At 33.2% G+C, this 23,427-nt stretch overlaps 1 protein-coding gene across 4 annotated transcripts in view; it reads left to right on the forward strand.

The window, feature by feature from the left end:
• Pawr (pro-apoptotic WT1 regulator) overlaps nt 1-23,427 on the forward strand; it is a 101,580-nt gene that overhangs the window by 48,802 nt on the left and 29,351 nt on the right. For all 4 annotated transcript variants that reach the window (XM_078053105.1, XM_078053103.1, XM_078053104.1 and 1 more), the window contains one exon: nt 11,668-11,799. In XM_078053105.1, coding sequence (XP_077909231.1) covers nt 11,668-11,799 — 132 coding nt within the window. The remainder of the gene's footprint in view (nt 1-11,667; nt 11,800-23,427) is intronic.

The raw sequence follows: 23,427 nt of genomic DNA on the forward strand, positions 1-23,427 counted from the left end.
CAGACTTTCAGATGTACATATACACATACATACTCTCATCCAAGATCTCTACTTGTCCAACTTCCAGGACTGATTTCTTTGGTTTTGCATCTCTTGCTCCCACCCAGTCTTCTGCTATGTCTTCTATATGTAAGAGATGTGTGTGTCTCGAGTATCACAGAGATGTGTGTGTCTAGAGTATCACAGACCTTGAGGAGACAGAATCTCTGTTGGTCTTAAACGCTGAATTGTCTACTTGAGTCACGGGCCAGAGAAAGAGAGAAGATACAGCAAATAGGGCAGAACCCTTGAATCTTGGGTCAGAGAGATAAGAGAGAAGTGGAGGATTTAAGACTACGAGTGTGCTGTATGTAGAAAGAACAAGCAGTCCTCCCCTTTATGAGTCAGGAACAAGCTGGGGTACTGTAAAGTTGTTCATTTGTCTAATAGTTCATAAGTACCTGTAGTGTGCCAGCGTCAGTGCTAAGTGCTAGTTTACATTCAAGGCCAGTTTTAGTTAAAAAAAGAAAAACTTCAAATTTCTTTAAGAGGAACAGTGACTTAGGAGGTTGAGGCAGGAGGATCACAAGTTCAAAGCCAGCCTCAGCAGTATAGCGAGGTTTGAAGCAACTTAGCAAGACTCTGTCTCAAAATAAAAAATGAAAAGAACTGGGGATGTGGCTCAGTGGCTAAGTGCTCGGTTCAATCCCTAGTATCCCCTCTCCCTTCCAGAAAAGTATATATTAGTATGAATGATGTATATGAAAAGTTTAAATTTTTTCACATGAATATATGGATGAAGAGTGAGGATGTGCAGGGTACAAGGAGATTTAAACAAGAATGTAAAGCTTTTTGATAGGGACATATTCCCCTGTGATGAATGAATATTCCTAAGGGTGGGGGTGGAAAGAAAAGCCAAAATGAGCCATACAGATCTTTAACCAGAAAGGTAGAATCTGCTTTGTGCTCTGCATGTGGGAATCTAATGATGACTGAATTCATTCTTCTCTGGGATCCCTGTTCCTATAACCTTATGTTATTTAGTAATTTCATTTTAGCAGTATTCACCACTGGTGCTGTTTTCTTGAAAATTCTGGCTAAAGGAGACAGAAGCCATTTGATTTTGTTTCTCAAAGCATAAAAGTGAAGAGATGGATTTAGAGCCCCTGGGTACGGACCTTAGAGGAGTGACAAATGAGGGATGGTGGGTGGGGCCCTTACTCCTGTAGGAGCCATAACTCACATAACTCACTGCCAATTTTGCAGCTCTGGATTATTCTCTGTATATAACTAGAACAATTGCTTACAATGTATTCCAATCTCAGTATACAGCATATTAAATATGAGGTGAATTATATTAAAAGTAGTCAGAATTTAAAGATATATGTGTTTCTTAGATCTTGAAGTAGGGAAAACCTTTTCTTAGCAAAATGACAGAAAAATCTCAAGGAAATACCAATAAAAATTGTCAGAGAAAGGGCATCAGCAAAGAAAATGAAGATACATAAAATCAGTAAAAATCTGCCAAAAGAGGATCCTGATAACTAGAATTCAAATGAAATCATTATTTTTAAAAAAGGAAATAAGGGTAAGACAACCTTTTTCAACTGTTCTGGAGGAAAATTGGCAGCCTATTTTAAAAGTCATAAAAATTAGAGATGTACACAAAAATTTGTGTGAAAGCCTATTTAGATTTTGTGTCCCACAACAAAGATAAAATTAAACAAATTATGCTGAATTTACAATTTGTACTGTGCCGCTACTAAAGTTTTTGTTGTAAATGATGAGGTGATATATAAGTACATCTCAAAATGTGATGTCCACAATTTTCTGTTAAGAAATGCTTCTAGGAGAAAGATTTGTACCACAACGAAATAGCTAAAGATTAAGAATGATTTTTAGTTTTTTTTTTAGTTTTAAAAGTGATTTTATAAGGTACATAATTAATTTTGTAACTAGGTAAAAATGTCATTTTTCTTTAAAACTACTTTATTACAGTTTATTTAAATTTGTTGGAACAGATGACAGATCTGCCTTTGTAATCATGAATATTGCTGTTTAGAGAACTGGATACTGTTGAGCTCTGAGATGTGATGAGATACAATAATAGTATGAATGGGTACCAGCCATTGCTGAATTATATGTGATATTATTACATGACATTTCAACCATGGGTGCTTTAAAAATTGGAGAAGAATGGAATTTTGTCTGTTTTTGGAGGGTTACAATTTCAGATTGTTTGGAAATGAGATTTCTTTTTTTCTAGAATACTCTTATTTTAAATCCATACAATCAAATGTTCCAAGACATGTTAGCAAGTTGTTATAAAGAATAGCTAATTTGGTGTGATCAATCAAATTGGTTGCAGATTTACAAAGTAAATCTGGATGTTTGGTCATTACCCTTGAAAATTCATATATTTTAATTTGTTTTGCTTAATAGCCAAATTTTCTAATTCAAGAGTGTGTGTAGCCATTTTGTAATAAGGAACACAGATAGGCAGTAGCTTTTTGTCAGCTACCTAATTAGGATTGATCATTTGTTTATATTTCCCAGTTCTTTTCACAAAGAAATTATTTATTTGAACTTATTTTAGTTTTCTTTTTGTTGAGAAGATTTTTTTTCATCATTTCAAAATAAATTTTGTCTTAGAAAACAGGGATAGAAGGTAAGGAAAAACCAGGTCAAAGTTGAGTGACAGAGTGCTATATGCAAAATAAATGACTTGGAGGATGAAAAGGGTATTACGAGAGGAGGAGGCAGATAAATCAGCAGCAATACTGATGGGATTGACATGGTATTGCTGAAGAAAGAAGTGGAATTCATTCTAACTCCCCTACTTTCATGGCTATGGTAACTTTAATTTTGGAAAGCAGAGCTATTTAACCCACTTTCATGGTTTGTATAATCCCAAATATAGACGCCCCCACTCCATGGAATTGTAACTTTTTTTGTTTTTAATTTCTAAAAAAGCTTTGCAAAGATTGTTTACTTAATTGTCTCTTCCATGCCATTGACAATCATCCTGCTTTTAGAACACAGTTGTATGACTTATACATAAATACAATGAATTTACTTCATTATTTGGAATTTTCATTTCACCTTAGTTTTATTGTAGTTCTGTTCCTCATTCTGATTCACTTAAAAAAAAAAAGCGCTATTTTCTGTAGTTCCAGAGCTTTGTAGGAAAGCATATTTGATGTTTATTGAAAACCTAAAACACCTAAAGGATCTTATGTGGATTCTTTATGTTAAGGTCAGATTTGTATATGTTACTTAGATTGAGGCATTTATTTAGAAAAGAATGAGATTAATTTTTTAAAGATTATTTTTAACATTTTGAAAATTAAAGAAGCATTATGGAAGATCAGTATCATTTAAATAATTTTTATGAACTGTTGTTTTTATTCTCTATTTGGAGATGAATGAATTATTGAATTCATTTTTAAGACTCATCACTTATGAAGGAAACAAGTGTGAAAAGAAAAGAATGTGAAGCCATATCCATCTGAATTCTTTGAAGAACTAGATAGTATGACAAAGAATTTTTTTAAATAAATGTTTTTTAGTTGTAGTTGGACACAATACTTTTATTTTAGTTATTTTTATGTGGTGCTGAGGATTGAACTCAGGGCCTCACATGTGCCAGGCGAGCACTGTACCTCTGAGCCACAACCCCAGCCCCAGTATGCCAAAAAATTTAAGCTGTCAAAATAATCAGTTAAAGGTCCTCTGGAATATACTATTTAATATACATTAGAAGTATCTTAAAATGTGTTACAACAAATTGTGTTTAAAATAGGTAAGTGTTCAGGGCTGGGGTTGTGACTCAGCGGTAGTGTTCACCTCGAAAGTGGGAGGCCCTGGGTTTGATCCTCAGCACCATATAAAAATAAATAAAATGTATATAAAAATACTCTTTAAAAAATAAAATAAAATAGGTAAGTGGTATGTTGATTGCTTTTTCTGAACCCCTGAATTTGTGCAATTGTTCTATAAAATTTCTAAGAAAAAATTACCATGAAAGAGTTCATTTAAGTTGTTTCAGTCTATGAACTTATCAGATTTCTTGATACATTAAAAACCTTGGAGGTGAAATAATAGAAATCTTAGTAGTAGGAAACTATTACCCTTAAGACCACCAAGTCAAGTGTATTTCAGTGCTTAAGACTCTCTCTCTCTCTCTCTCTCTCTCTCTCTCTCTCTCTCTCTCTCGCTCTTTCTCTCAAGAAGTTACTGTGATTGGCTAGTTTCTTTATATTTTAGACTTCAAGTTTGACTTTCTCCCTAGCCTCAGAGCCTTTTTGTAATCTGATCCAGTCATTCTACCACACAGTCCCCTATTTAGCAAACATTTCTTGAAAAAAAGTTTACATATATATATTTCATGTTCTATAATAGGAGCATGAAGTACTGTGGTGATGCTAAAATTGTGATTGTGGAGTCTGTTGCATTAAGCAAAATCTTAGAATTATAAGAACATAGTATGATGGCTTTCAAACTTTTTTTTTTTTTTTTAAGATAAAAATGTGCTTCATTGGGGGTAGGGTTGTGGCTCAGCGATAGAATGCTTGCCTACCATGTGTGAGGCCCTGGGTTTGATCCTCAGTACCACACATAAAAATAGATAACTAAAATAAAGGTATGGTGTCCAACTACAACTAAAAAATAAATACTAAAAAAATTTTTTTAAAATGTGCTTTGTTAATGATGCAAATACCATGAATAGTTTTGCTGTTAGTGATGTTTTCTAAATGTCAAGCAACTTTTTAAGTAAAATTACAAACAAGTGAAAATTTAATATTCCCTGGGTTTATAAGATAGCTGTCTTCCTGGAAAAATCTTGTATATTTTAAAATACTGCATTTCCCTCCTCTCCTTTGTTTTTATAGGTAAGTGGTTGACCTCAGATATTATGAACTACCTTCTGTTTGCATGTCTATTTGCTATTAAATTCTACAATAAGATGGGATATGAGTTAGTTTTCTTTTTCTTTTCTTCTTTCTGTGTTGGGGTTTGAACCCAGGGTCTTATGCATGCTAGGCAAGCACTCTTATCACTGAGTTACACCTCTAGCCATTAGTTATTTCTTAACTATCTTTTTTTCCTCTTCAAATTTCAAAATATGTAGCATTCCAGACTTCTGTAGTAATTACTAGCAACTCCTAGTAATTCCATATTCTACAAAATGACCTAGCATATACCCAAAGTAACCTACACAAAACGTTTTGAAAAGCAATCACTGATATTTTCTATTCAGTTGCTTCTTTTTCTTTATAATAATTCTCTGTTGCATTGTACTACATCAGATTGATAACTGACACTTTGCTTTCTCTTGGCTGTTGGAAAATTGAGTTCAGAGTTTGGAGTTAAACTGCTTAGGTTGTAGTTCTAGCTTCACCACTCATTAGCTTCGTGTTCTTAAGCTTGTTACTTAATTTTAATCCTCAGACTCAAGACATTTTTTTTTTTTGGATTTAGGGATTGAACTCAGAGTTACTTTGCTTCTGAGCTACATCCCCAATCCGTTTTATTTTTCATTTCAAGGCAGGGTCTTAACTAAGTTGGTTAGGGCCTCCCTAAATTTTAAATATCAGACCTGGTCTGATTTCAAAATCTAAATTCTCTGATTTCAAAAATCTAAATTCTTATTAACACATACTTTTCAGATGATTCTAAAGGAAGCAAAATTTAAAAAAAAAATAAAAGTTAAGGGGTTGGGGTTGTGGCTCAGTGGAAGAGTGCTCTCCTAGCACACGTGAGGCACTGGGTTCAATCCTCAGCACCACATAAAAATGAAATAAAGATATTGTACCCACCTATAACTAAAATAAATATTTTAAAAAGTAAAGTTAAAAAATGTTAATAGGAATTTCAAACATGCACAGAAATGAGAAAAGTATAATGAAGCAACCCATATACCTATCCTTAAGCTTTAACAGTGGTCAACTCATGATCAGTTTTATGTGTACTAAAACACACTACACACTCTACTTCTTGCACTATTTTTGAAACAAATTTCAAATAGCACACTCATTCTTAAATTCTTCAGTATGTGTCTCTAAAAGACAAGAACTTTTTTAAAAAAATGACAATATTATCACACCTGAAAAAGTTAAAAAATTGTTACTTAATCTTATCCATATTTATCTATTCATTGTTCAAACTCTAAAACCATAATTTAAAAAATAGTTTCCTTGAGCAGTTTCCACATAGTGAGGTCAGAATATTGTTATTGGTTCACATGTCCTTTGTTTTTTTTTTTTTTTTTAAATGTATAGGTCTCTTGTCCTGTCTTTGTTCCCTTTACATCCTCCCTTTAATCCTCCTCTTACCATTTATTAATGAGGGAAACTGGACCATGTATTTTTTTATTTTATAGCAGAGGTTTATTTTTGTATGACAGAGAGCTAAGAATGGTTTTTACGTTTTTAAAGGGTTATTTTTGGGGCTGGGGAAGCAGATCTTATATAGCCCAAGAGCCTTAAAGTATTTGCTCTTTGGTTTTTTATCGTTTTCTGGTCAATGTTTAGAACATCCTAAAAATCTAAATTTTCATGATTGCATCTACATGGTGTTGTCTAATATGTTCTTGTGTTCTATTTCCTATAATTATTAGGTGGGTCTAAGAGACTTGACCAGATTGTGTGTGTGTGTGTGTGTGTGTGTGTGTGTGTGTGTGTGTGTGTGTGTGTGTAATTTCCTACCTTATTTGTTCATCACATGCCTTTCTTAAAATATCATTCATTGGAGCCATTTACATGCAAATATTCTGCTTTAGGAGTGCATTTGGATGAATTTAGACATATGTTCAGAGATTGGTAAGGCACCATGAAAATCATGATATGAAACATTTTCATTACTTCTTCTGTCCTTTTTCATTCATCCCCCATCAAACCCCATACTTCGCTCATAGCAACTGTTGATTGTTTCCTATCATTAGAATTTTGCTTTTTCTATAATTTCAAATACTTGAGAGTCAATTCATTTTGTTGCTGAGTTAGTATTCTACTACTTGGATGTGTTTATCCATTCATTATTTGATGGACTTTTGTGTTGTTTCCACTTTTTAGCCATTGTGCTAAAAGCTAGATTTTTGTGTAAGTTTGGGGGGACCTTCCTTCCTTCCTTCCTTCCTTCCTTCCTTCCTTCCTTCCTTCCTTCCTTCCTTCCTTCCTTCCTTCCTTCCTTCCTTCCTTCTTTCTTTCCTTCTTTCCTTCTTTCCTTCCTTCATTTTGATTAAGTAATCAGAGTCTTAATTCTTAGGTCATTTGGTAGCATATTTAAGTATTTAAGAAACTGCCAAGCTATTTTCCTACATGGCTGTACCATTTTCAGTTCCCACCAGTTATGTGTGAGATTTTTAGTTTTTTCCAAATTTTTACCAGTACTTGATATTGTCAGACTTTACTTTTAGTCATTTTGGTAGGTGGATAATGATAACTCATTGTATTTAAAATTCACATTTCCCTAAAGATTATTAGGTTGAACCTCTTTTTATGTGTTCATTTGTCATTCTTAGATTTTCTTTGTTGAAGTATCAATTCAAAATTTTGGTCCTATTAAATTGGGTTAATTTCTTTTTATTATGTTACCAGTATCATATATTTTTCTACTTATTTAGGTCTTTTTAATATTTCTCAGCAATATTTTGTAGTTTTTAATGTCTGTGGCATTTCTTGTTAAATTTGGCCATAAGTATTTTAAATAATATTTCTTTAAAGTTTTAATTTTTTTGTTGTCAGTGTATAAAAATGTAATTGATTTTTGTATTTATTTTATATTTTGTCATCTTGCTCTACTTATATTCTATGAGGAAGATACTGCCATCTATAAATAATGAAATATGTGCACCTTTTATTTCTTATGTTTACCTTTTCCTACTGACTTGAACTGACAATAATAATGCTGTATAGAAGTGGTGAAAAAAGAAGTGGTGTACGGAACCAACCTGAATACCTTTAGGGAAAAGATCTGTTTATTTTACTTTCCAGTGGGATGTTATATATGGATTTTCCTGATGAAGTTAAGACAGCTAATCAAGATGATGTATGTTTCTGTCATGCTTCTTATTAATGTATGGTAATTTTATATGTATGCTTTTTCCCCTTTATTTTGTAAAGATGGCAAATTGTGCTGATACTTGAACCATGCTTTCTTGGGATAGATCCTATTTTGGTCACGATTATACTTTCCTAATATTTTTCATTTGCTTTGCCCAAATTTTGTAAAGATTTTTTTTTTTAAACCAGATATATTGGTCTGTTCTTGTATATTAAGGTTTTGTTTATTTTTTGAGGAGGTAATTGGATTAATGCCATCTTATAAGTTGAGAAGTATTTTCTCCTTCTGGAAGAATTTTTATACAAATGGTATTTCTTTTAATGTTTGATAGAATTTACCAACCATATAGTTTAAAGTTTTCATTGTAGGAAGGCTTTTAAACAAATTTAATTTCTTTATTACATAGAGGATCATTCAAGATTTGGTTTTTGGTAGCTTTTCTTTTTTCTTTTTTTGGGTAGCTTTCAAGGAATTAGAGTGTTTCATAATATTCTTTTAATCTTTTTGTCATCATCAAATATAATTTCTAGTGATGTTTCCACTTTCACTTGTTATAATAATTTTTTCTCTTTCTTTTTTTCTTCCTGATCAGTTCGGCTAGAGTTTTACTAATTTTATTATTTTCAGAAAACTGCTTTTGGTTTTACTTTTTACTTTATCTATTGTTTTCAGTTTCCTTCATTGTTTTTTCACTCTTATTTTTTCCTTCCATTTACAGAATTTTGGTTTAATTTGCCCTTTTATAGCTTTTTACGATAAAATCATTGATTTGAGACTTTTCTTTTTTCTAACAAATATTTACTGATACTGAATGTGTCTATTTTTTAAAAAATTTTTATACAACTTTATTTTATTTATTTTTTACTTTTTATGTGGTGAGGATTGAACCCAATGCCTCACAATGCTAGGCAAGTACTTTACCACTGAGCTACAGCCCCAGCCCTTGAATATGTCTGTTTTTTATCAGATATATTGGTCTGTTCTTATTTATTCAGTTTATTATTGTTTTGTTATTATTGTTTATTATTACTTTGTGTCTGTTTTTTTAACCAGATATATTGGTCTGTTCTTATTTATTCAGTTTTTATTTTTATTCACTGCTAAATGTTTAAGCACTGCTTTAGCTGAATCTAATTTTTTTTTAATATTTATTTTTTATTTATCGGCGGACACAACATCTTTGTTTGTATGTGGTGCTGAGGATCGAACCCGGGCCGAACGCATGCCAGGCGAGCGCGCCACATCCCCAGCCCATGAATCTAATTTTTTAAATAACTCATTTGAAAATATTTTCTTCTTGTGATTTCTGTGACTCAAGAATTATTTAGAACTTTGTTTAATTTCTAAATATTTAGAGGATTTTTTAGACAGCTTTCTGTCATTGATTTCTTATTCAAATTCATTAGTGGTCAGAGAACATTCTTTGCATGATTTTACTCATTTTTACATTTGTAGAGATGTTGTTTATGTTTCAGAAAATTTTCTGTCTTGGCAAACATTGTGTGCTTTTGTCAAAAGTATATGTTCTTATTTTTGTGGGTGTGTGTGTGTGTGTGTGTGTGTGTGTGTGTGTGTGTGTGTGTGTGGTGTTAGAGACTGAACTCTGGGCTTTATGCATATTAGGCATGTGATCTACCACTGAACCATAAGAGCCCTTATTTTTATAGAGTATTTTATAAATGTCAGTCAAATTAGTCGACATGGTTTAAAATATTTGTATCTCTAAATATTTAGTATGTCTTGAGTTTATTTAATCTCATAACATTCACCTTTATTTATTTTAATTAAATTTATTTATTACAGTTAGGCATATATGACATCAGAATGCATTTTGATTCATTGTACACATGCAGCTCAACTTTTTTCTCTGGTTATACATGTGGCGTCGCACCATATGTGTAGTCATACATGTACCTAGGTTAATGAGGTCCAACATCCACCTTTCAATTGAAATGGCTAGATCATGTGCATTTAATATAATTATTGAGGTTAGATTTAAATTTTTCACCTTGGTATTTGTTTTCTATTTATCCTATCTTCCTCTTTTTTTCTTGTCTTCATGTGGGTCAGATATTTTTTTAATCATTCCATTTTCTTCAGTATTGGCTAATTACCATACCTGTTTGAAAAGCTTTTTTTGGTGGTCATTCTAGGGTTTACTACATATAACTAACTCTTCTCAGTCTGTTTGTGTACTATTATAACTTGTCATATGAAGAGTAAGAACCTTGCCACGTCTAAATCTTGCCTCCTGCCTTTGTTTCTTTACCATGCTTTTTTACTTTTCTGGATGTTATAAATCTTAAAAAATATTCTTATTTTTGCTTTAAACAATTTATTATATAATAAGGGGATTGGCAAAAATTAGAAAAATACAATTTCTTGTATTCATGTATTTATCATTTCGTATGCTCTTGAGAAGTTCTTTAAAGGTTCTGAATTTCCATGTAATATCATTTTATTCTAGTAAGGAACTTCATTTAACTTTTAAAAAATACTCAGGTGCTATTGTAAAAGTCTATTTTGCATTTATTTTTGAAATTTTGCTGTGCATAGAATTCTTTTTTTTAAAATATGTTTTAATTTATTCTAATTACTTATACATGACAGTAGAATGCATTTTTGACACATCATATATAAATGGAGTATAACTTCTCATTTGTCTGTACATTATGTAGAGTTACACAGTTATGTAATCATATGCACATAAGGTAATAATGTATAATTTTTCTGCTATCATTCCTACTCCTAAACCCCCTCCCACCCTTTCCTCCCTTCTTTCTAATCCAGAATATCTCTATCCTCACCCCCACCCATTGCAAATTAGCACCCACATATCAGAGAAAACATTTGGCCTTTGGTTCTTTGGGATTGGCTTATTTTGCTTAGCATAGCATTCTCTAGCTCCATTCATTTACCTGAAAATGCCATGATTTTATTCTCTTTTAGTGCTGAGTAATACTCCATTGAGAATATATACCACAGTTTCTTTATCCATTCATCTACTGAAGGGCATCTAGGTTGGTTCCACAGGTTTGGCTATTGTGAATTTTGCTGCTGTGAACATTGGTGTAGCTGTGTCACTGCAGTATGCTGATTTTAAGTCCTTTGGGTATAAATGAGATGACGGGGTCAAATGGTGGTTCCGTTCTATTCAAAGTTTTCTGAGGAATCTCCATACTGCTTTCCATAGTGGTTGCACCAATTTTATATTCTCATAAATAGTAAACTATAAAATGACCTTAGTCACTAAGCTATCTTTATGTATCTTATCTTCTTTACTGGATTATACATTACTTGTTTCTAATGTATCTTTTGTCACCCTCTATCCTATTTAGGATAGACACAAATTACTCCTTGAAAGATTAATAAAGAACAAGTGAACTTCATCCCTATAAGAAACCTTGTCACTGGTGATGAGAACTTAGAAAAAGATATATTGCCAGGCATATGAATATAGAGATACCAGTTTTAAGCAAAGGATTTAATTTACAAGAATTAAGTATGTATATTGCTGAAAAGAACACAGATTTCTGATGCTATCAAATACATTTGCATATACCATCAAAACATTAATAATCCTATTATACTTGGAAATAAAATGGAAACTTTTTTTTTTTTCAGTGCTTAGATGAATACGAAGATGACGAAGCGGGGCAGAAAGAGCGGAAGCGAGAAGATGCAATTACACAGCAGAATACAATGCAGAATGAAGCTGTAAGTTTATTAGATCCAGGCACTTCCTGTCTGCCACCGGTGAGTATTTAAAAGTATCAGGAAGTCACTAGCTAGTTTAACAACAATTTCAAAGTTGTTGTTAATAATTTTTTCAGTCTCATTTGGTAGCAGCAGCTTTTAAAAATTATTTCTAGTAGATTTAACCATTGATTTCCTTATATTCAAATACTTTTTGACTTAAGCAGTGTTTAGCTTTAGTTTCTTATCAGTGAGTATTTGCCAACTGACTATCAGGTTTAAGTAGCGTCAAGTGTAAAAATAACAAAAGAAAAACAATTACCTCCTTGCTGTAAAAAAAAAAAAAGTATGAATTAGTAAATTGGATTGAGTTACCGTTTCTATGCTAGGCTGCTTTTTGAGTTAGAATCACATAGCAAATAATTGAACATAATATTTTCTCCAGAGTCAAATGTTTAAACATCATAAGCACAATATATAGATCATGAATTTCTAGGAATATCTATATTTCTGTGTAATTATACTTTTAAACTGAATTTTAACTCACTTTGTAATTAGCTGCTATTTTAGACTTTTGTGGTACAGAAAATTTGATTGGCAATAGAGGTTACAGGGATGTCTCAGTAGCTGGGTGTAGTGTTATATGTCTGTAATCCCAGAGGCTTGGGAGGCTGATAGGAGGATCTCGAGTTCAAAGCCAGCCTCAGCAACAGTGAGGTGCTAAACAACTCAAGTGAGATTCTGTCTCTAAATAAAATACAAAATAGGACTTAGGGCTCGGGGTGTGACTCAGTGGTTGAGTGCCCCTGAGTGCAATCTCTGGTTGTGTCCTCCTCTACCCCCTCAAAAAGAAGGGATGTCTTAGTATATAAGAAAAATCACTATGTGTGTGTGTGTGTGTGTGTGTTTGTGTTTTGCCAGGAATCAAACCCAGGGCCTTAAACATGCTAATATGCATGTTTTTTTGTTTTTTTTTTTTTAACCACTAAGCTATATTCCTAGCCCTAGAATCTTTTTATCTAAACTGTAATTTGGAAATACTCTTAATATAATCTGGTCTTAAATTATTTTTGTGGCATTTTGAGATCTTGAGTTTAATGTGTGTCTTTTCAGAGTTCTATCTTGACTTTTTAAATGTGCTTTATTATAACACTTCAAAAAGAATTTCAGAGGAATATACACATCTCCCCATTTTATTGATTTAAAATGATGAAATATATCAATTTATATAAGATTATGAAGGTAAATAAAGGCCCAATATTTTGAAGTGATTAGGAACCACAGAAGTGAAACTTCTTTCTCCTTACTTTCAGAGGCAGAATGTATTGACATGCAGTTTCATGGAGTGATATAGGTTCATCTGTTTTGTATCCCCCCAAGTTGCTGCTACTGAATTGTGATGGTAATCATCACAATTTTAGGAAAAATAGTACTATATTTTAACATGGTATAATCTATCAGCCAACTTTCTTTCAGCATTTTTGTGACTGTTCATTATCTAAAATAATTGTTCCATTTGTGTAACATAGTTGAAATTAAATTTTAGTGAAGACTTCCTGCAAGATGAAAGCTTAATTTCATTGAGTCTAATATTGGTTTCAGTTCTTTCCCATGCTTACTTACTCTGGCATACCCAACCTCAGGCAGTGGCTTAAGAAAGTGAGCTTTCTTTTGTAGCCATAGGGCTCTATCCACTCACAGTCTAATATTATTTCCAAATATATGGACAGATTTGGAACTCTGTTAACTCAACTGACCCACGCTCTGAAGAGCTTTTCATTTCATTCAATTTTTCTTCTTTGCTGTAGCTTTTCTAGTCTCTTTCCAGGCCCACCCCACCGCCACTCCCTATCCCCCACCCTCTGTGCATACTTTAAATTATTATTTGGGATTAGTTATTGATCACTCATTGGTTACCTTGGTTTCAAGTGTCTATTTTGCCAGTTATTTGCTTAGAGTGAGAGTGAGGCTAAGATTTTCTTGTGGGCCTCCCTAGCTGCCCCATTAAAGTTGGAGTGGGAATAGGGAATACTCTGTCCATATAGTTGATTTCTCTGAGTTACTATCTATACTCACATATTCTGTGACTCATAAAGGATACACATTTGTAAACAACTCCAAACAACAACAACAACAACAGAGAGAGAGAGAACAAAACTACTGATGTCATTGGTTGCTTTAAAGCTTTTGGAATAGGACAGATAGAAAGACTATTCCCAGTATTGTGACTGAATCTTAGCCCTGAGGTGGAACAAATCTTTAAAAATGAACAGGATGGTAATATGAGTATGGCATGACAGTATGCTTTATGAAATTTTAGAATATTTTAAGTTTCTAATTAAAAATTTTTAAATGCAAAATAGTATTAACAGATAATAAGAATTCAGAAGTTTTATATTTTATCTATGATTTTATACATATTTAAAACTTTTTAGATGATATTAGTTTTTCAAATGAATTTCTGGTCAAACGGCAAATTTCAATGATCAATGAAATTTGGAAAATAATAAAGCATGTGAAGAAAAGGGAAATTATTTGGGTTGATCAGTTTTCTTTTATGCTCTGTTTTTTAAAGAACAGTTTATTAAATTTGAGACTTTAAACGTAATTTATTGCCAAGCATTGTGGCACGTGCCTGTAATCCCAGCTGCTCAGGAGGCTGAGGCAAAGGATTGTAAATATGAAGCCAGCCTGGGCATATAGCACAAGACCCTCTCTCAAAAATAAACAACAATAAGAAAAATCGTTTTTATTTAAACTTAATTTTTAAAAAGTGGTATATAGTTTTATGTTAGAAAACACAGAAGCATAAAAGGATATATGATAAAAATGCTTCTTCACCTACTTGGTTACCTTCTCTGGAGATAACTAATACTTTCCTTTTTTTGTATATTCTTTTAGGACTGATCTATAAACAAAAATTTTTCTATATTCATACTTATATGTCTGTATATATATTTCTTTAAATTTTTTTATTAATGCCTAATAATTATATACACTGTGATTCATTGTGACATACTTGCTCATGTACATAAAACGTAATTTTATCAATTTCACTTCCCAAGGCTTCCTCTAGCTTTCCCCTCTCCCTGACCCTCATCTTGTGCTCTGTTGTTCTCCCTTCTGTTTTCATAAGATCTTTTTTTTCCCTTCTCTCTAACCTCCACCTATGAGAGAAAAAATGTCCCCTGATTTGCTGAGCTTTGCTTATTTTTCTGAACTGGATGTTCTTCAGCTTCATCCATTTTCTTGCAAATGACATAATTTCATTCTTGTTTATGGCTGAATAAAACTTCATTGTGTATATTTATGGCATTTTCTTTATCCATTCATCTACTGATAGTCACTCAGGCTGGTTCTGTGACTTGATTATTGTGAATTGTGCTGCTGTAAACATGGGTGTGTATGTGTCACTATAGTACGTACGGTTACTTTAATTGTTTTGGATAAATACTGAGGAGTGATATGGCTGGGTCTTATGTGGTTCCATTTTTAGTTTCTTGAGGAAGCTCCATACTATTATCTATGTGATTATACAAATTGTGTAAGAGTTTCTTTTTCCCCATACCCTCAATGGTATTTATTGTTGTTTGTATTCTTAATGGTTGCCATGCTAACTGGAATAAGACGGAATCTCAGTTTAATTTTTAAAAGTATTTTTAAAAAAAATTTTTTAGATGTTTATGGACCTTTATTCATTTATTTATATGTGGTGCTGAGAATTGAACCCAGTGCCTCATACATGCTAGGCAAGCACTTTACCACTGAGCCACAATCCTGGAACTCAGTGTAATTTTGATTTGCATTTCCCTAATTGCTAAAGACATTGAACATTTTTTCATATAGTTGTTGGCCATTTGTACTATTACTTTTGAGAAATATCTTTTTCATTCATTTTCTCACTTATTGGTCAGGGTTTTTATTTATTTTTTTTGAGTTTTTCATAGATTCTCAATGTTAGAAGAGTAAATGGCAAAAAATTGTTTCCATTCTGCAGGCCATCTGTTTATACTTTTGTTTCCTTTTCTGTACAGAAGTTTTTTAATTTGATTCCACCCCATTTCTTCATTCTTGGTATTATTTCCTGAGCTTTAGGAGTCCTACTGAGGAAATTTTTGCCTGCCTGTATATTGTTAGAGTGTTTCTCCTATGTTTTCTTTCAGCAATTGTAAAATTTCTAGTCTAATTTCTAGGTTTTTGATCTACCTTGAGTTGACATTTATGCAGAGTGAGAGGGACATACATATGGATACCCAGTTTTTCCACCATTAGTTTAAAATGCTGTCTTTTTGTCCAGCATATGTTGTTTGTGCCTTTTTCAGATATCTGTGTGGGTTTGTCTGAGTCTACATGTTCCATTGGTCTGCTTGTCTCTTTTTATGCTGGTACCAAGCTGTTTTTGTTACTATAGCTCTGTGGTATAATTTGAAATGTTAAATTGTGATGGATTCAGTATTGCTCTCTTTTACTCAGAATTGCTTTGGCTATTCTGGGTCTTTTATTCTTTCATATGAATTTTGGGATTTCTTTTCCTAGTTTTCTGATAAATGTCATTGGTATTTTGATGGTAATTATAGATCACATAGCCAAAACTTGAGATATATCTTTGTCTTCTAATGTCCTCTTCAGTGTTCTTTAATTTTCATCGGAGAGATCTTTCACCTCTTTGTTTAGATTTGTTCCTAAGTGGGCTTTTTGTTGTTTTTTGGATTTTGTTTATTTGTTTTGTTTTTGTTGTTGTTCTTTTGAGGCCATTGTGAATAAAATTGTTTTCCTGATTTCTTTTTCAGCAGCTTTATTATTGGTGTATATAAAAGCTATTGATATTTTTGTATTGGTTTTGTGTTCTGGTACTTTGCTAATTTGTTTATCTTTTCTGCCAGGCTTCTGGTGGAGCTTTTTGCATATTCTAGATACAGGATCATATCATTTGCAGTGTTAATTTGACTTCTTCCTTTCTTATTTATATCCCCTTTATTTCCATCTCTTGCCTAATGGTTCTGGTTAAAATGTCAGGATGCTATATTGAATAGTAAGGGTGAGAGTGCACATCACTCTCTTGTTCCTAATTTTAGAGGAAATAATTTCAGTTTTCCCTCATTCAGTATGAAATTGGCTTTGGGTTTGTCATCTAGAGCATTCATAATGTTGAGGTAAGGTCCTCCTTTTTCCCTTGTTTCTTCATGAATGGGTGCTGACTTTTGTTGAAGGCCTTTTCTGCATCTGTTAGAATGATTATGTGATTCCTCCCCTTCGATCCATTTATGTGGTATATTGTGTTTACTGATTTGTGTATGTTGACTCATCCTTGCATCCCTAGAATGAAACCAACTTCATCATGGTGTATAATCTTTGCAATATGTTGTTGAATTTGATCTGTTTTATTGAGGATTTTACATCTGTTTTCATCAGGGAATATTGGTCTGTAGTTTTCATTCCTTGACATATCCTATTTGGTTTGGTATCAGGGTAATAATTTGCTTGGTAGGATTAACTTGAGAACATATCTTCTCTATTTCATAAAATAATTTGAGGACCATTGGAATGAATTCATCTTTAAGTGTCCGGTAGAATTCAGCTATGAATTCATCAAGTCCTTTGCTTTTATTGGAGGGATTTTATTACTACTTCAATCTCATTGCTTGTTATTGCTCTGGTTAGGTTTTCTATTTCCTTTTTGTTCAATTTTGGTAGATTGTATGTGTCCATAAATCTATCAGTTTCTTCAAAATATTCCAATTTTTTAGAATATAACTTTTCAAAATAGTCCCTGATGATCCTCTGGATTTCAGTGGTCTGTTGTGATAGCTCCTTTTTCATCTCTAATTTTATGAATTTGGGTGGTCTTCTTTCTTTGGCTAAGGGTTTTATCAGTGTCATTTAGCTTTTCAAAGAATGAACTGTGTTTCATTGAGCCTTTTATTTTTAAAAAATTCTCTTTTATTAACTTCAGCTCTGGTGACATTTATTTGTTTCCTTCTGTTGGTTTTGAAATTGGTTTGTTCTTGGTTTTCTAAAACCTTCAAATATATCATTAGGTTGTTAATTTGGTGGTGATAACTATAAACTTTCCTCTTAGAACTGCCCTTAGTGTGTTCTAGAGATTTTGGTATGTTGTCTTTCTGTTCTCATTAGATTGTAAGAATTTTAAAATTTCTTCCCTGATTTCTTCTGTGATCCACTCATCATTCAAAAGTGTACTATTCAATTTCCATGTACTTATGTAGTTTCTATAGGTTTCTTGCTGTTAATTTTAAATTTCATTTCATTATAATATTTAAAGATGGAAGGAAGAATTATATGAACTTTTTGTTTGTTTGTTTGTTTGCTAAGACTTGCTTTGTGGCATAAACTATGATGTATTTTGGAGAAAGTTCCACGGGCAGCTGAAAAGAAAGCATATTCAACTATTTTTGGATGCAGTATTCTGTACATGTCAGTTTAGTCTATTTGGCCTATATTGTATTTAAGCCTGTTTTTTCTTTGCTGATTTTATGTCAGAATGACCTATTTATTAGTGAGAGAAGTATATTGAAATCACCCAGTATTATTGTACTAGGATCTATTTGAAACTTTATGTCAATTAGTGTTTGTTTTATGTAATTAGGTGTGCCAACACTTGGGGCATCAATATTTATTGTCATTATATCTTCTTGTTGGAGTGTTTTTTTACCAGTATATAGTGACCTTCTTGTTTCTTTCAATTAATCTTGACTTGAAGTCAGCTTTATTAGAGTAACCATTCTTGCTTATTTTCAGATTTCATTTGCATAGAATATCATTTTCCATCCATTTGCTTTCAGCCTGTGGATGTCTGCTTTTGTCTTTGAGACGTTTATTGTAGGCATCATATAGTAGGGTCTTGTTTTTTAATTCAGTCTTCCAGTCTATGTCTTAGTTGGAGAATTTAGACCATATACAGTCAGCGTTATTTTAGGAGGTATTTATTACCTCCTGCCAATTTGATTCCTTTCCAATATTTGATTTTGATTCTTATTCTCATTAGCTTCTCTACTCTCCCAATGAAATTTATTGTTTCCTGGGTTCTCTTGGTTGTTTTAATCTTCTCTCTGTAGGGATTTCTATAACTATCTTTTGTAATGCTGGTCTAGAAGTCATGAATTCCTTTAGTTTATGCTTATCTTGAGTGGGTTTTATTTCTCTTTTGATTCTGAGGGATAGCTTGGATATAGCAATCTTGTTTGCCGTTATTTTCTTTCAGGGCTTTACCCACTGCTAAGCCCTCCTGGATTGTAGCTTCAGCTGAGAAACCAGAAGTTATTCTGATTGGTATGCTTCTAATTGTGGTTTGATGTTAAGGCTCTTTTAAAATTCTATCCTTGTTCTGTACATTAGGCATTTTAATTACAATGTGTTGTATAGAGGTTCTTTTCTGGTCTTGTCTATTTGAGGTTCTAAATGCTTCCAGTGTCTGAATGTCCATCTCATTCTCAAAGTTTGAACATTTTTTTTGCTCTTATTTCATTGAATATGTTACCAAACCAGTGGCTTGTATCTCTGCTCCTTCCTAGGTACCTATGAGGCTTGAGTTAGGTCTCTTATTGTTGTGTAAGAGTTTTAGAGTCTATGGCCATACCACTCTGAACATGCCTGATCTTGTCTGTACAAGAGTTCTTAGGTATTCCTATCATCGTTTCTTTCTTCCTTTCCCTTTCCTTTCTCACTTTCTCTCTCCCTCTCCGTCCTTCCCTTCTATCTGAATGTTTCATCTTTGTCTTCAACTTCTGAAATTCTGTCCACTTAATCAATTGCAGAAATTTTACTAAGTTTTTATTTGATTCATTGTGCCTTTAATTTCCAAGATTTCTGATTGGTTCTGCTTCAGAAACTCTTAAATATTGAAATACTCTTTCATGTCCCATATGTTCTCCCTTAATTCCTTTCTTAGATCTTTTTAACTCACTGATCATTTTAGCAGTCAGCTTTTTAAATTCGGGGCATTTGTCTACTTTAATGTTTGTGGATTTTGTTGTTCAGTGATTGTAAACTTTTGGAGGTATCTTGTTGGTTTGTTTTCTCAGACCCTAAGATTTGTGCATCAGCTGTCAAGGATTTCTATTCCTCGTTTGTGTGAGGGTCTTTTGGTGAGCAAGAATCTCATTATAACCCCTGGACTTGGTATATCTTAGTATCAACACATCATATCAGATCAATAAAAGTGCTAAGATCCACCACCAGCACTGCTTTGAGAGGAAGGAGTAACTGCCAGTAACACAGTGGTATTTTTTTTTTTTTTTTTGTTCTGGGGATAGAAACCAGGAGTGTTTAACCACTGAGCCACATCCTTATCCCTTTTTAATATTTTATTTAATGAGACAGGATCTCACTAAGTTGCTTTAGGGCCTTACTAAGTGGCTGAGGCTGACAATGAACTTATGATCTCCGGCCTCAGCCTCCTGAGCCACTGGGATTACAGGTATGTGCTACTGGGCCCAGCAACCATGATAATTTAAGAACAAACCATATATTAGCATATTTAAAAAAAACTTACTGCTAATGATCTCTATAATTCTGCTAACCAAAGAGAAAAGTGGGTGTGAAGTAATACAGAATAGGATAAAAAGCTAAGCATTAGTGATAATGTACCTATACTAACTAAAATTGGATGAAGAGGAAAAAAAAGAAAGGAAAAAAGTGTGGGGAGGGGAAGAGACAGAAAAAATAAGGAAATAAAGAAGGAAAAGAGAAGGGAGAGAATGGAACTGAGAAGAGTGGTATCAAGAAAAATTCCAGTGGAAAGACTACATAAAATTAATTGTAACTATTAAAAATGCAGTAATAATGATGAAAAGATTCAGGTTTTTTTTTTCTGAGATATTTAAAATGGAGAAACTTATTTTGTACGCTGTCCTGGTTATAAAACAGATATGAGCTCATCCATTTGTAGTTTTCATGCTTTGGGTGAGGCAGCACACAGAAGAGGCATGGGGCTCCACAGCAGCTGGGTTGTGGGGTAGCAGCTTGTTGATACTTGTGGGTAGTGGCTGGGCATGGAGGAGAGGGTAAGTTGCTGGGGGGGCTTCAGGATGCAGGATGGTGGCCTGTGGCTGGAGTGTGGGGGTGTTGTCATGGCACAACTGTGCCAACTGTGGTGGCACAGGGGTGGCTGGCAACAGAGGCTTGCATTGCTCCCTAGGCACTGCCCTTACCAGCAAAGTGGTTGGCAGTGTCTTGCATTAGTATTCAGCTCCATAGCTGTCACCCACTCTGGAAGTGTGGGGTATCCTTCTCTACTTCACCCTACACCCATTGCAGATGCTTGTCAGTCCTCCAGTCACAGCAGTTCTGCACAGGTTACTGTCTACCTGTGTCAAAGACATTTCCTATGATATTATTAACTAGTATCTATAGGTGGGATGAAGATGTAGAGATTTAATTGCTTCCTAATCTTAGATGTGGTCTCTGCAAAATGGCTGCCTGGCACAGTTCTCTGCCAGTGAATTGAGAAAAAATGAAGCATTTCTTGTTTACAAGGTAGCTTTGAACTCCTGTCCTAACTTAACTCAGTCTTTCTTCTCTACCACTGTTTCGAAAGTAAGCTTGCCGTCTTTGCCTCTTCTTTCTCCCTTTGTTATTTCTCCCCCCAGACCTGTCCTGATAGTGCAGATGCTTATTCATGGTTAACAAATACTTCCCTGTTTTCTCTTCCAGTAACCAAAATTTTCAGGTCCCTTAAAGTCTCTAACCTTCCAGTTATTGTGAATTAGTGCATTCGGTCATCCACCTCTGATCAGCTGTTTTCTTATTGCTCTGATTTCCTGAGAAGTTGAGATCTGCAGCCTATCTCATCTCTTCCATCTTGTCTCCTCCAACCCACATGTGTTCATTTTTCACATTTTACTCATACAGTGTTTAAGCATGCTATTTTGCATCTTGTGTTTTTTGCTTAAGACTGTGTACAGACTTCTGTAATAGTACATAAAGAACTTCACTATTATTGGTTTTTTTGTTTGTTTTTTTTTTTTTTACAAATGTGAATGTTCCATTTTATAGCTACACTGTAATTTTTCTAACTATTGAGGACCATTCAGGTTGTTTATGTTTTGCTATTATAAATAATACAGTGATGAAAAACTTTGTACATGTGTTATTTTGCATATTTGTGTATAAAATCTATAGGATAAAATCCTTCCCTGGAATTGTTGGGTGAAAGGACTATATATTTATAATTTTGGGGTTATTTCTAAGATGTTCTTTGCAGTTGTTGCAACACAAGCAGTTTTATTTTTTAATTCAAAACACTCTATTATTTTCAGTGGCATAGAATTTTCTTGTTTTTTTTTTGATGTGTTTAATGTTTTCTACAACTTTCCTATTATTGGAATTCCTCAGTGCTTAACATTTTTACTATTGTAAGTGATTCTAGAATTGACATCTATATAGTTTAAACCTTTTTGCATTTTGAATTATTTTCTTTGATCAGTTTTCCAGAGAGAAACTTACTGGGCTGAAAAATGTAAAACATTTTAAGTATTTAAAAAGAATAATATATATCATCTCAGTTACTTTTGAAGCTTATCAGTTTGTGTACTCAGTGGTATCTTATTAGTAATTTTTATTCTAAAAAAGTCTCAGTTTACTGAAAACTTGCAAGTACCACATAAAGAACTTTCCCCCCCAGGCTGGAGTTGTGGCTCAGTGGCAGAGCGCTGGGTTTGATCCCCAGCACCACAAAAAAAATTAATAAACAAAATAAAGATATTGTGTCCATCTATAACTTTAAAAAATTTTTAAAAAGGAACTTTCCCCCCTCATATTGTTTTGATATTAAGTTGCTAATCTCATGTTCCATTAGTCTTAACACTTAACTGTGTTTCCCAGAAAAGAGAGAAAAAAAATAGTCTATGATATAACTAGAATGTAGCTTTTAAAAATGGAAAGTTAAGCCAGGTCCAGTGGCACCTGCCCATAATTCCAGTGTCTTGAAGGCCAAAGCAGGAGGATCTCAAGTTCAAGGTCTGCCTCACCAAGGGCCTGTCTCAAAAAACAGATGAAGAAATAGCTCAATATAGAGCACCCTTGAGTTCAATCCCCTGTCCCACTAAAAAATAAGGAAAGGAAATTAATTTGACACATTATCATCTAATATTCAGACCTCATTTAAATTTTACCAATTGTCCCAATTGTTTCCTAGTTTATAACAGAAGGATCTAATTCAGAATCATGTGTTACATGTACTTGCCTGTGACAGACTCTTTAGTTTTCTTCAATCTTTGAGAGTTCCACAGTCTTTCCTTAATTTTTAAAATATTAACACTTGTGAAGTTTATAGATGAATTATTTGGTGATACATTCAGCAATTTTAGTTATCTGATGTTTACTTCTGATTAATTCGGGTTATACATCTTTGTTGGGAATGTTATAGAATTGATGCTTTATTCTTTTTCTTGCTCCTTATCAGGTGGTACATGATTTTGATTTGTTCCATTGATAGTGATGATCACTTTGGTCATGTGATTATGGCAGGTTTCACTGTAGGATTATTTGTCAGGTTTCACTGTAAGATTATTCTTTCTTCCTTTTCTAAGAAGAATTTTGTGGATAATTACTTTGAGTCATCAAACTTTATATCTATCCATCCGTCTATCTGTATCCGTAGTGACTCACTATTACTTAATTTATTTTATAGATTATATGCCTTACTTTGTTAGTTTCTTTTGTCTTAAA

The sequence above is a fragment of the Ictidomys tridecemlineatus genome, chromosome 6 (genome assembly GCF_052094955.1).
Source record: "Ictidomys tridecemlineatus isolate mIctTri1 chromosome 6, mIctTri1.hap1, whole genome shotgun sequence".
Lineage (NCBI taxonomy): Eukaryota > Metazoa > Chordata > Mammalia > Rodentia > Sciuridae > Ictidomys > Ictidomys tridecemlineatus.